General features: G+C 43.0%; 1 protein-coding gene across 1 annotated transcript; it reads left to right on the forward strand.

The window, feature by feature from the left end:
• On the forward strand, positions 1-13,598 carry LOC310927750 (myosin-7-like). Its single transcript, XM_083890136.1, has 38 exons — positions 1-47; positions 175-387; positions 509-652; positions 1,340-1,496; positions 1,594-1,621; positions 1,767-1,872; positions 2,300-2,392; positions 2,475-2,538; positions 2,609-2,707; positions 2,796-2,899; positions 3,641-3,779; positions 3,861-3,979; positions 4,063-4,212; positions 4,311-4,481; positions 4,559-4,868; positions 4,954-5,021; positions 5,113-5,318; positions 5,413-5,536; positions 5,658-5,794; positions 5,886-6,141; positions 6,253-6,495; positions 6,573-6,749; positions 6,835-6,980; positions 7,079-7,169; positions 7,249-7,638; positions 7,731-7,857; positions 8,014-8,132; positions 8,220-8,416; positions 8,642-8,825; positions 9,764-9,929; positions 10,012-10,136; positions 10,222-10,530; positions 10,620-10,823; positions 10,911-11,207; positions 11,388-11,492; positions 11,601-11,696; positions 12,681-12,815; positions 13,476-13,598. Exons 2-38 carry the CDS (start codon positions 187-189, stop codon positions 13,494-13,496), a joined length of 5,808 nt encoding a protein of 1,935 aa, XP_083746262.1. The 5' UTR covers positions 1-47; positions 175-186; the 3' UTR covers positions 13,497-13,598.

Consider the following 13,598-nt stretch of genomic DNA (forward strand, 5'->3'; position numbering starts at 1 on the left):
TCTTTCCTCAGGACCTTTGAGCACCAGTCAGTCGCGGGGTTTATAAGGTAAGAGCCTCAGGAAGACTTGACGTGTGTTTGATTTGAGTTCAGTTATTTGAGTAAAATATGAGAAGAAATAGAAAATGATGCTTTGGCGGCGTGTCCATCCTCGACTGTGATTATTCTCACGCAGACTCTGTGAAAAATGGGTGACGCCGCCATGGCAGAGTTCGGGCCAGCAGCCTCATACCTTCGCAAGTCAGACAGGGAGCGTCTGGAGGCCCAGACTCGTCCCTTCGACATGAAGAAGGAGTGCTTTGTTCCCGACGCGGACGAGGAGTACGTGAAGGCTTCCATCACCAGCCGAGAGGGCGACAAAGTCACGGCTCAGAATGCGAAAGGGAAGGTCAGTGATGTCGCCCGGGCCACGGATGCCGTGGATGGACGAGATGGCGGAGACATGTAATGATGCGGCGCTCCAGCCTGAAATTCCTTGGAGTATTAACACCGTCTGTCTCTATTTTCAGACCGTCACAGTGAAGGACTGCGACGTCCACCCTCAGAACCCGCCAAAGTTTGATAAAATTGAAGACATGGCCATGTTCACGTTCCTCCACGAGCCCGCTGTGCTGTTTAACCTCAAGGAGCGTTACGCAGCGTGGATGATCTACGTGAGTTGGGAACGTTTCAAAGATTAATGGACTGTTTGGGCCAATTCCAATTATTATCTTAACCCTCAATCTTAACCCTTAATCTTAACTGGCCCTCAAAACCAAGTGTTGAGGGTTATTTTGTCACTTAGAAATGGGACACCCCTTAAATGCAGATGCGTCTTCAGACTGTAGGGGGCAGAATAACGCGAAAGCTGCGTCCAGTCTGTCAACTCCAAAAAAGAAGAAGAAGAAGAACACATTTACGTCAGGATTATTTATAACGATCCGTTTGTCAGTCAAGTTATTAGGTTGTCAGTTAGTTATAAGATGATACTCATACAAATATTCAGCTGACAGTTACCACACATACCATAGATACCATAAATGTTACGCAACAATGACGTCAGTAATCCATAATATGGGCCTAAACTAAGATAATACAATGGTTTTCATCATTTTTTTTATCTCTATTAACAAAGAAAATAATTCATTTGTAGCGTACTCGTATCGCTGCCTTCGGCGCCATCTTTGTTACGTGAAAACGCCCTTAAACTCGGCCCTCAACTTAATTTTTCTGAGAATCGGGACAGCACTTGGACTAGAGGGAGCGCACATTTTTGAGATTGGGGGTTAAGCGAGGAATTGGAATTCACCCTTTAACAACCGTCACTCACCCTTCCCTGACCCTCGCTCTTCCTCTCATAGACCTACTCTGGCCTCTTCTGTGTGACCGTCAACCCATACAAGCAGCTGCCAGTCTACAACCAAGAGGTGGTCGTTGCCTACAGAGGAAAGAAGAGGAGTGAAGCTCCTCCTCACATCTTCTCCATCTCTGACAACGCCTACCAGTACATGCTCACTGGTAATGCACCTGCAGCTGCAGCATAAACCAAATAAAGTGGAATCAAACGCTGAGGAATCACTATATTTCTGAAGTTATTCCGTCTTCTCTTTTTCAGACAGAGAAAATCAGTCAATTCTCATCACGTAAGTTGTGTTTTCACGATCGCAGTGTCGTAGATTGTCAATATTTGTTTGCTCTGAAACGTTTTTTGCTGATATGAAGCACTTGTAATGGATTATAGTTAAGCTAAGTACATGCATACTGACTGAATTAACTGTGTGTCCTCAGTGGAGAATCTGGTGCCGGGAAAACCGTCAACACCAAAAGAGTCATCCAGTACTTTGCTAGCATTGCAGCTGGAGGCGGGAAGAAAGACACAGGCTCCGACAAAAAGGTAATTTTTACATAGATCTCTTTAAATTGCTACCATTATTTAAAAAACTGTAGAAACCTCGCAAGTTCTGCATTTACCTATTTTATTTTGGACAAAACAAGCTATATACTAGTTTACATAATGTCGTGTCTGGACAGGAAATTAAGAGTAACATCTCGATTAAAGGCCCAGAGTGTAGGAAATAGTGACATCTAATGGCGAGACTGCAGATTACAACAAAAAAGGACTCCTCCACTCATGCCAGAAAGGATGTAAATCCTCATTCTCAGCGTCCTCCACCCTCTCTCAGCTGTTGTAGAAACGTGGAGAAGCAAAGCAAGGCTCATGTCTAAAGTTCATACGTCATATACACATAACCATAACCCCTCATTATTTCACATTGTGAATCGTGAATATGAATAACTGTTAATCTCCTGTATTTTATTAGGGAACTCTGGAAGATCAAATCATCCAGGCTAATCCAGCTTTAGAGGCCTTTGGTAATGCCAAGACCATCAGGAATGACAACTCTTCTCGATTTGTAAGTTCCTGTCTCTACTTCCTCTTTACGTCTTTGCGACATACAACATGTCGTTTCACTTTTATTTTGTCCTCAATTTTAGGGCAAATTCATCCGAATTCATTTTGCTGCCAGTGGGAAGTTGGCCTCGGCTGATATTGAGACATGTGAGTTGTGTCGCTGTTTATTTGATCACCTGGCCTTTCAGCTACGTAACGCGTATGTCTTTTTTAACAGATCTGCTGGAAAAGTCCCGTGTCACCTTCCAGCTTAAGGCTGAGAGAGATTACCACATCTTCTATCAGATTCTGTCTCAGAAGAAACCTGAGCTGCTTGGTAAGTGAAAATAACTGGAGCGCAATTTTTGATTTTTTTACAAATTAGGACGCAACAGTTAACTTGACGTCCTATTTTTGCCTTTCAGAGATGTTGCTCATCACCAACAATCCCTACGACTACGGCTTCATCTCCCAAGGAGAAACGACTGTGGCCTCCATTAACGATGCGGACGAGCTGATGGCCACTGATGTGAGGAGTAGGGAACAGGGGATACATACACTCTTAGAAATAAGGGTTCCAAAAGCGTCCTTCTACAAAAGCTGAGGTTCTACCTGGAACCATTTTTCAAGGGTTTCTGGTCACACTAATGGTTTCAGTAAGAACCATTTTGATCCAGAGAACCCTTTAAAACCCCTTTCCTAAATAAAGGGTTCCAGGAGGAACCTTTATAAAAAGGTTTTACCTGGAGCCAAAAAGGGTTTTCCCTCTTCCCAAGCCGAAGAACCATATATGGTTCTACTAAGCACTTTTATTTCTAAGAGTGTAGAACATCTACTCTCAAGACAAGTACCTTAACGTGACCTCATAGTGGAGTCGTCTTCACATCAGCAGTAGGGGGTTTGAGCCCCTGGGAAAGACACCACTCCAAATTCTCCTGGCGGCCATGAATGAACGTGTGTGAATGTGTTTGAGTGACGTATGAGAGAAAAATCACGGTGTGTACATTTAACACCCACATTATTAGGGACAACAACTCAACTGTCCATTAAAAATGGTCATAGAAAGTCAAGAGTGACTTAAATATCCACAAAAGACCATCTCTGGATGTAGAACCTTGAAGCAGAAGACCACACCAGTGTGAATGTGTGTGAACGGCAAAATAAAAAAGAGTGTAAAGCACTTTGAGGGATGGTCAAAAAAAGCTTGATATAAATACAACCCATTTATCATGTAAAATAATGGATCATATACGTCTCCGTGTCAATTTAGGACGCCTTTGACGTGCTGGGCTTCACTCAAGAAGAGAAGAACGGCATTTACAAGCTGATCGGTGCCATCATGCATCACGGAAACATGAAGTTCAAGAACAAGCAGCGCGAGGAGCAAGCCGAGGCTGACGGCACAGAAGGTCAGCGGAGCTCTGTGAGACGATGAAGCAGTGTGCACGGCGTGTCGTGGATTTAATGACTCAACGTTTTTGTTTCCTCAGCTGTCGACAAAGCAGCGTATCTGATGGGCCTGAACTCTGCCGACCTCATCAAAGGTCTCTGTCACCCAAGAGTTAAAGTAGGAAACGAGTGGGTCACCAAGGGGCAGAATGTCCAGCAAGTAAGAGCGCAGAGCTAAACTATGACCAAAAAAAACAGTTTAAACACCATTTATTTTGTTTAATTTTGTGTCTTGGTTTGAAGGTGTCCTACGCTATCGGCGCACTGTCCAAGTCAGTGTATGAGAAGATGTTTTTGTGGATGGTGGTGAGGATCAACCAATCCCTGGACACCAGGCAGCCGCGCCAGTACTTCATCGGTGTACTGGACATCGCTGGGTTTGAAATCTTTGACGTGAGCTCAAAAAAATAATAATAACACAATAATAATCTGTGTGAAGTTTAGTTTGGTTTAAATGGTCAAACCTCAAACTGGGGACTATTTCATTACAGTTCAACACATTTGAGCAGCTGTGCATCAACTTCACCAATGAAAAACTGCAACAGTTTTTCAACCACCACATGTTTGTGCTGGAGCAGGAAGAGTACAAGAAAGAGGGCATTGAATGGACTTTCATTGATTTTGGTATGGATTTGCAGGCCTGTATTGACCTCATTGAGAAGGTGAGAGACGACAACATGAAAAACCACAAGAATAAAATACTTTCTTTTCCAAACTAATTCATACTTTGTCTCTTCAGCCCATGGGTATCATGTCCATCCTTGAAGAGGAGTGCATGTTCCCCAAAGCCTCTGATGCTACTTTTAAAGCTAAGCTCTATGACAACCATCTGGGCAAATCTGCCAACTTCCAGAAGCCCAGAATTGTCAAAGGGAGACCAGAGGCCCACTTTGCCCTGATGCACTATGCTGGAACTGTTGATTACAACATCAATAACTGGCTGGTGAAGAACAAGGACCCTCTGAATGAGACTGTAGTTACCCTGTACCAGAAGTCGAATCTTAAGCTGCTGTCGTTCCTCTTTGTAAATTACGCTGGCGCTGACTCAGGTCAGTGTTTTACAAGAAAGGGCATGATTGCATAACTTGTGCCTACAATCGAATGAGATTGCTAATCACACTGGTCTTTCAGCAGAAGGAGGAAAAGGCAAGGGTAGCAAGAAGAAGGGCTCGTCCTTCCAAACAGTGTCTGCTTTGCACAGGGTGAGTAAACGTAACTAAACAGAACGGATAGCTAGAAGAAGTCGACGATGTACTGTGCACCAATTTGCAAAACTTTTAACTGACTTCACAGGAGAATCTGAACAAGTTGATGACCAACTTGAGGTCTACTCACCCTCACTTTGTGCGCTGCATCATCCCCAACGAGACCAAGACTCCTGGGGCCATGGAGAATCCCCTGGTGATGCACCAGCTGCGCTGTAACGGTGTGCTGGAGGGCATCAGGATCTGCAGGAAAGGTTTCCCCAACAGGATCCTCTACGGAGATTTCAAGCAGAGGTATTACCCCAACGAGGTCGCATACTGCACGACGTGACTCCAAACAAACTAAAAGATTTTGCTGCAAGATAATTTTTCTTTCATATCGATCAAGATATCGCATCCTGAATCCTGCCGCCATCCCCGATGGTCAGTTCATCGACAGCAAGAAAGGAGCAGAGAAACTCCTCGGGTCTCTGGATATAGATCACAGTCAATACAAGTTTGGACACACCAAGGTAATGAAAGAAAGAAGAAGCATGTGTTGTCTAAACTATGCTCAGTGTTACGCAGCAGACAAATAAGCATGTGTCTTGCTTTGAAAACCATTATTCACCAACTGGTGTGCGTCCTCTAAAGGTGTTCTTCAAGGCTGGTCTTCTTGGGCAACTGGAGGAGATGAGGGATGACCGTTTGTCGCTCATTATCACTGGAATCCAAGCTAGATCCAGAGGTCTGCTGGCAAGAGTAGAATTCCAGAAGATTGTTGAAAGAAGGTCCGAGAAATCAGACATTAAGTGTATATGGCATGGTGATTTAGTTCTGCATGTGAAGTGGTAATGATGATAACCTGTTGCTCTTGAACAGAGATGCCTTGCTGGTGATCCAGTGGAACATCCGTGCCTTCATGGGGGTCAAGAATTGGCCCTGGATGAAGCTGTACTTCAAGATTAAACCTCTGCTGAGATCTGCAGAGGCAGAGAAGGAGATGGCCAACATGAAGGAAGAATTCCTGAAGCTGAAAGAGGCTTACGCAAAGTCTGAAGCCCGTAGGAAGGAACTGGAGGAGAAAATGGTTTCTCTTCTCCAAGAGAAGAACGATCTACAGCTTCAAGTCCAGGCTGTGAGTCTTTAGACAGGAAAAATGTAATTTGACAGTTTAATGCACATATTTGTTGTGTGTAATGCACTTTAGTTGATCACATCATAAACAGTATTTATTTTTTCAATTCAGGAGCAAGACAATCTGGCAGATGCAGAGGAAAGATGTGAAGGGCTGATCAAAAACAAAATTCAGATGGAGGCAAAAGCCAAGGAGCTCACAGAGAGGCTGGAGGATGAGGAGGAGATGAACTCAGAACTCACAGCAAAGAAGAGGAAGTTGGAGGATGAGTGTTCTGAGTTAAAGAAGGACATTGATGACTTGGAGCTTACTTTGGCCAAAGTGGAGAAGGAGAAGCATGCCACTGAGAACAAGGTACGACTAGTAATCGGCCATTTCTGTTTGTCTTAATATTACGTTCATGACTGAGCTTTGTTTTCCTTGATTTGCAGGTGAAGAACCTGGTCGAGGAGATGGCGGCTCTGGATGAAATCATTGCCAAGTTAACCAAGGAAAAGAAAGCCTTACAGGAGGCTCATCAGCAAACACTGGATGATCTGCAGAGTGAAGAAGACAAAGTCAACTCTCTGACCAAGGCCAAAGTCAAGCTGGAACAGCAAGTGGATGATGTACGTACTTACACGCATGCTGTCTCCATATTTAATTTTTTTTTTTTTTTTTTTAATTATGACCGTCTCGGTTGATATTCTCCAGCTTGAGGGTTCTCTGGAACAAGAGAAGAAGGTGCGAATGGATCTTGAGAGAGCAAAGAGGAAGCTGGAGGGAGATCTGAAATTGACCCAGGAGAGCCTCATGGATGTGGAGAATGACAAACAACAACTTGAAGAGCATCTGAAAAAGTGATCAGTCCATATTTACACCTGTATTTCCCCTGGTGCAGATATGCAATGACACTCATACTGATATACAGTTGTCAATTTCCCCATTTTTAACACAGGAAAGACTTTGAACTCAATCAGTTGAATAACCGAATAGAGGACGAGCAGGCCATTTCCATTCAGCTTCAAAAGAAACTGAAAGAACTTCAGGTAATGAAGAACTCACATTTAAGGCTTCAAGGTTGATAAAGTCAATAGTAAGAGTGACTCTATCATTTTGGCTCAACAGGCTCGCATTGAGGAGCTCGAGGAAGAGCTTGAGGCAGAGCGAGCTGCAAGAGCCAAGGTGGAGAAGCAAAGAGCAGATTTGGCCAGAGAGCTGGAGGAGATCAGTGAGAGGCTGGAGGAGGCTGGTGGAGCAACATCTGCCCAGATTGAGATGAACAAGAAGAGGGAGGCCGAGTTCCAGAAGCTCCGCAGAGACCTTGAAGAGGCCACTCTGCAGCATGAATCCACTGCTGCCACACTCAGGAAGAAACAAGCTGACAGCGTCTCTGACCTGGGAGAGCAGATAGACAACCTGCAGAGAGTCAAACAGAAACTGGAGAAGGAAAAGAGTGAGCTCAGACTGGAGCTGGACGATGTCGTCTCCAATATGGAACATATCGTGAAGACAAAGGTGAGCCGAATTTGCAGACCATTTGCAGACATCGCAGAGATGTGAAAGTGTACAAAAGAGTATATGCGTTGATGTGATTCATTTCGTTTTAGACAACTCTAGAGAAGACGTGCAGGACCATGGAGGATCAGATGAATGAGTACAAGACCAAGTTTGAAGAAGCTCAGCGCTACATCAATGATTTCAATATGCAAAAAGCAAAACTTCAAACAGAGAACGGTAGGTTTTTATCCTCTTGATAGTTGGAATTTTCTATGATTAAAAGCTGCTTCAAAATCTTAAAAAGGAGGAAAAATGTGTCTCTAGATACAATTTCTATTAATATTTATAACTTGGTTTTCTGGGCAATAACATTCTGTTTTTCCCAAATATTAGGTGAGTTCTTAAGGCAACTGGAGGAGAAAGATTCCCTTGTGTCTCAACTCACACGAGGAAAGATGTCCTACACTCAACAAGTTGAAGACCTGAAAAGACAACTGGAAGAAGAGACCAAGGTAAAAAAAAACAAATGAGTACCACACCGACAGTAATCTTTATCTGATGCACGTTACGGCATCACTCGTATGAATGTGTTTCATCAGGCAAAGAGCGCTCTGGCCCATGCAGTGCAGTCTTCTCGCCACGACTGTGACCTTCTCAGAGAGCAGTATGAGGAGGAGCAGGAGGCCAAGGGTGAACTGCAGCGCGGCATGTCCAAGGCCAACTCTGAGGTGGCTCAGTGGAGAACTAAATACGAAACTGATGCCATCCAGAGGACCGAGGAGCTGGAGGAGGCCAAGTAAGACAGTTTGAGATCCAGATCCATGATTTAACAAAGATATTTTACTTCGTCTAGCAGGTCAGCTTTTTGTTTGTGTTATGTTCCGTCTTATAAAATATAAGACGAACAAAAAGTTTGTCTGTTAGACGACTCAGCAGCCAGTCATAGTTGGTTATTGCAATGACTAACAGCTCAGCCACAGCTGCAGGAACATTAAACCGTGTGAATGATGGATTTCTTAAGGAAGAAGCTGGCTCAGCGTCTGCAGGATGCTGAGGAAGCTGTCGAAGCAGTGAACGCTAAATGTTCCTCTCTGGAGAAGACCAAACACAGGCTGCAGAATGAGATTGAAGATCTCATGGTGGATGTGGAGAGGTCTAATGCTGCTGCTGCTGCTCTGGACAAGAAGCAAAGGAACTTTGACAAGGTAGAGCACTTCAAAAAAGCACATTTTGAAGCTGCCTAGTACAACTTCAGAAGTCTTCTAGGGACCTTGACTGACACACTAAGGCACAGGTGTCAAACTGCCACTCCGTGGGCCATATGAGGCCCCCCAATCGATTACATGCGGCCCCCGTTTAATATTATGTTATAATGAAAACGTGGCCCACGACCACCTTGTTAGCAATGTTAGCAAAGTTTTTGCGGATTCAAAACTGCGTGACCATGGCAACCCATTCGCCACGATACAGGAAGTGTCCTATAACTTCAGCATAGATCGAGTTCCACCTTATTTCCTGAAACTTGTTGGGAAGACCATGGCCTCAACTCAACAGGAAGTCGGCCTTTTCGAATTTTGGCGTCCATTTTGGCGATTTGCTAATCTATGTATGTAAGTCTATTTACATTCCTACAAATCTATGTACGTTACTACAAATCTATGTAGGAGTAATGTTAGCAAAGTTGTCGAAAAGGTTTTGCGAAATTCAAAACAGCGTGACCATGGCAACCCTTGGCGAATTTCGACCATTCGCCACGATACAGGAAGTTCCCCATAACTTTGGCATAGATTGACTTCCACCGAATTTCCCGAAACTTGGCGGGAAGACCATGGCCTCAACTCATCAGGAAGTTGGCCTTTTTGAATGTTGGTGTCCATTTTGGCGATTTGCACCCTACGTAAATGAGCGAGACACAAGTTGTCGAAAGTTGTTTTTTTCCCCACTTTTTGTTCTCTAGGCTGGCCCCCTATTGACCACACTAGACGTTCATTGGCCCCCAGGTCATTTGACTTTGACACCCCTGCACTAAGGGTTGAGGCTTATTTCTCAAAATGGTAGCATGAAGATTGCATATGGAACATCAATTTCTGTCCATTTATGTAGCACATGTCCCCATGACCAATGGTCCTTCTATTCATTTTAGATCCTGTCTGAGTGGAAACAGAAGTATGAGGAGTCTCAGTGTGAGCTGGAGAGCTCTCAGAAGGAAGCCAGGGCTCTGAGCACTGAGCTCTTCAAACTGAAGAACTCCTACGAAGAAGCTCTGGATCATCTGGAGACCATGAAGAGAGAGAACAAGAACCTACAGGGTAAGATCTTCTGCCAGCTTGTGTTCAGGTTTGCAACGTTTATTGAGATGCTATGCTGATCGCCCTGCTTGGAATATTACAGAGGAGATATCTGACCTCACTGAACAACTCGGTGAGGGCGGTAAGAGCATCCATGAGCTGGAGAAAATGCGCAAACAACTAGAACAGGAGAAGAATGAGATCCAGTCTGCTCTTGAAGAAGCTGAGGTACAGGACTTCTTCACTGAGTGATATATTGTTATGAAGCAAATCCGTCCGCTGTTGTGTTAAACTTGACCCTCTTGTCCACCAGGCGTCTCTGGAGCACGAAGAGGGGAAGATTCTCAGAGCCCAACTCGAGTTCAATCAAATTAAAGCCGACATTGAGCGCAAACTGTCCGAGAAAGATGAGGAGATGGAACAGAGCAAGAGGAACCTGCAGAGGACCATCGACACCCTGCAGAGCTCTCTGGAGGCCGAGTGTCGCAGCAGGAATGAGGCCCTGCGTATCAAGAAGAAGATGGAGGGAGACCTCAATGAGATGGAGATCCAGCTGAGTCAAGCCAACAGGCAGGCAGCTGAGGCCCAGAAACAACTGAAATCTGTCCATGCACATTTGAAGGTAAAGTAAACGATGAGTTTAACCTTTCATTTTAGCTGCCGTCTTTCATACGGTGTTTTTATAACCATTGGGTGTTGAAAACCTTACAGGATGCTCAGCTCCAGCTTGATGACTCCATGAGAGCCAATGAAGACATGAAGGAAAACATGGCCATTATCGAGAGGCGCAACACCCTGCTCCAGGCTGAACTGGAAGAACTGAGGGCTGCTCTGGAGCAAACTGAGAGAAGCCGCAAACTTGCTGAGCAAGAGCTGCTGGATGTTAGCGAGAGGGTGCAGCTACTGCACTCGCAGGTGAGACCTAATCGCTTTATTACTATTTCTACTATTTTACTAAAGTGTGCTGATGCACCTTTACTTATGTTTGTGCTTGTATTGCAGAACACTGGTCTGATAAACCAGAAGAAGAAGCTGGAGGCTGACGCTTCCCAGCTTCAGACAGAAGTAGAAGACGCCGTGCAGGAGTGCAGAAACGCTGAAGAGAAGGCCAAGAAGGCCATCACTGATGCTGCCATGATGGCAGAGGAGCTGAAGAAAGAGCAGGACACCAGCGCTCACCTGGAGCGTATGAAGAAGAATATGGAGCAAACCATCAAAGACCTGCAGCACCGTCTGGACGAAGCGGAGCAGATCGCCCTAAAGGGAGGCAAGAAGCAGGTGCAGAAGCTGGAGGCCAGGGTGAGTAAAACAAGAGTTTACAACCAGCACACGTTTCCTTAAACCTGGAATAGACGACTTTTCCTCCTAAAATCTGTCATTGTGATATTCAAAATGTTCTCACGATTTGCCACATTTCATAGATGCATCATGTGCAGATTAACATACATTTATGAATGCATGAATTTCCTCATGTTCCAGGTGAGGGAGCTGGAGGCTGAGGTGGAGTCAGAGCAGAAGAAGAGCAGCGAAGCTGTGAAGGGAATGCGTAAATATGAAAGACGCATTAAGGAGCTCACGTATCAGGTCAGTTCTACGTTTCTTTACCAACAATCCAGCCCAGCAGTGACCTCCTCTGAATGCTCCCAAGTGAACACGTGAGTGTCTTTTTTCCTGTTCCTTTGGTTTATACAGACCGAGGAAGACCGCAAGAATGTCGCGCGTCTGCAGGATCTGGTCGACAAACTGCAGCTGAAAGTCAAAGCCTACAAGAGATCGGCTGAGGAAGCTGTGAGTGTGAACTCTGTGTGTTGTTCCTCTGTGTGCACTTTAAAACAGTTTGAGGAGAACTGTTAGTTTCTATCACTTAGGTAGACCCTAAAAAAGAGTTTAGTGAGATGTCAAAATTTGACAACAAAAGTCATAGTTGAGTAAGACGTCCAAAATTTGACAAAAAATGTCATACTTTATTTTTTTTCCCCCATTTTCTTCCCCCGAAAAATCCAAAAAAGTTTGTTTTTCCAATTATTATTTTTTTAATACTGTAAAAACGTCATACTATACTGTCGTCCAAAATTTGACAATTTGTCAGAAAAAATGTTAACATTTTTTTAGAAAAACATTTTTAACAATCTTTAAGAAAAAAAAGTTAAAAAAAAAGAAAAAAATGTTTTAACAATTTTTTTGAAAATTTTTTTTAACAATTTTTTAGAGAAAAAATTTCCTCATCCAAAATTTGACAAAAATATCATACTATACCATGTCGTCCAAAATGTGACTTTTTTTAAAGAGAAATTTTTTGGTCCAAATTTTTTCTAATAGTTTTTTTTTTCCAAAATGTTTTTTTTCCATTTTTAATTTTTTTTTAATACTGTGATTAACCAATGTTAGACGGAAAAAAAATTCATACTATACTATGTCGTACAAAATGTGTCAATTTTTTTGAATTTTTTTTCCTCATCCAAAATTTGACAAAAACGTCATACTATACTATGTCATCCAAAATGTGACAATATTTTGAAAAAAAATGTTTGGTTGAAAATTTGAGAAAAACGTCATACTAAACTATGTCGTCCAAAATGTGACTTTTTTTTTAAAGATTATCCAAAATCCCAAAAATTTTTGTTTTAATATTTATTTATTTTTATTTTTTTTTAAATACTGTGATTTAACCATTGTCAGACGGAAAGGGACTCGAGCCCACTCTCTCTGGTAGTTGTGTAGCAGTCGTCGTAATAGTAGTGTGTCATCTTGTGTTTTTGTTGACTCTCGCAGGAGGAGCAGGCCAACACTCACCTGACCAAGTTCCGTAAACTGCAGCACGAGCTGGACGAGGCCGAGGAACGAGCCGACATCGCAGAGTCTCAGGTCAACAAGATGCGCGCCAAGAGCCGTGACGTGGGCGCAAAGGTGAGAAGCTTCCTCTCAACGTATTTCTTTCACTTCAGAGTCATCATTTCAAGTCACATTCTGTGTTTTTTTTTTTTTTTTTATAGGAGTAAATTAATCAAACCAGTCTGGGTACAGATCATTTTTATTTTAATATATAAAAGGTTTCATGAAAAGACATCAGAAGACAGGAATTAATCTGTATCCAGACTCAAAGCAGGGTCTGCATGTTTAATTGTGATATATATATCTCCATATAATATCTTCATTGGATTCGTTATTTTGATAATGCTGTGGAAGCACCAATTAAATACAATGTTAAAATAATATTCATAGATTTAAAACAATTATAATCAAATGGTTCAATTGAAAAATATATAAATAAATGAATGAATATCCCACAAAAGGCCTTTGTTTTTATTAGCTCAAATGTAACTGTTTTGGAAAAACAAACCTTCAGTTTTAACTGTAACAAACAGAGGGAATTAGAAAGAAGACACTCACACAAAGAACAGGCTTGAGCTTTAATGTAGAAAAGCTTTGCTCTTTATTTTCTCTTTAACGTCACATGACCTGGTCAAGTGAAAAAAAAGGTCAATTTGTGACAATATTTCTTTTTGTAGTACTCCCGTTGGTCTCCTGTCTCATAATCCCTTCTCCTTGTCCACTCTCTTATCACAGAAAGGACTCGACGAGGAGTGAAACACACAGACCGCCACCAAGTGGAGCTTTTGGGGAGGCACCTGTGCTGTAGTCCCCCCTTTGTCCCCAGAGTAACTGTAGAATAAAGCAAAGGGCAATTCA

This window comes from Microchirus variegatus (assembly GCF_963457635.1).
Source record: "Microchirus variegatus genome assembly, chromosome: 5".
In the NCBI taxonomy this organism is placed as follows: Eukaryota; Metazoa; Chordata; class Actinopteri; order Pleuronectiformes; family Soleidae; genus Microchirus; species Microchirus variegatus.

What these genes read in the sequence shown, in the direction of transcription:
- LOC310927750 (XM_083890136.1), top strand. Translation starts at nt 187, where the DNA reads ATGGGTGACGCCGCCATGGCAGAGTTCGGGCCAGCAGCCTCATACCTT. An exon ending in CAGTGTCTGCTTTGCACAGG is followed by an intron (nt 5,022 to 5,112) that starts GTGAGTAAACGT and finishes CTGACTTCACAG; the next exon opens with GAGAATCTGAACAAGTTGAT. An exon ending in AAAACTTCAAACAGAGAACG is followed by an intron (nt 7,858 to 8,013) that starts GTAGGTTTTTAT and finishes CCCAAATATTAG; the next exon opens with GTGAGTTCTTAAGGCAACTG.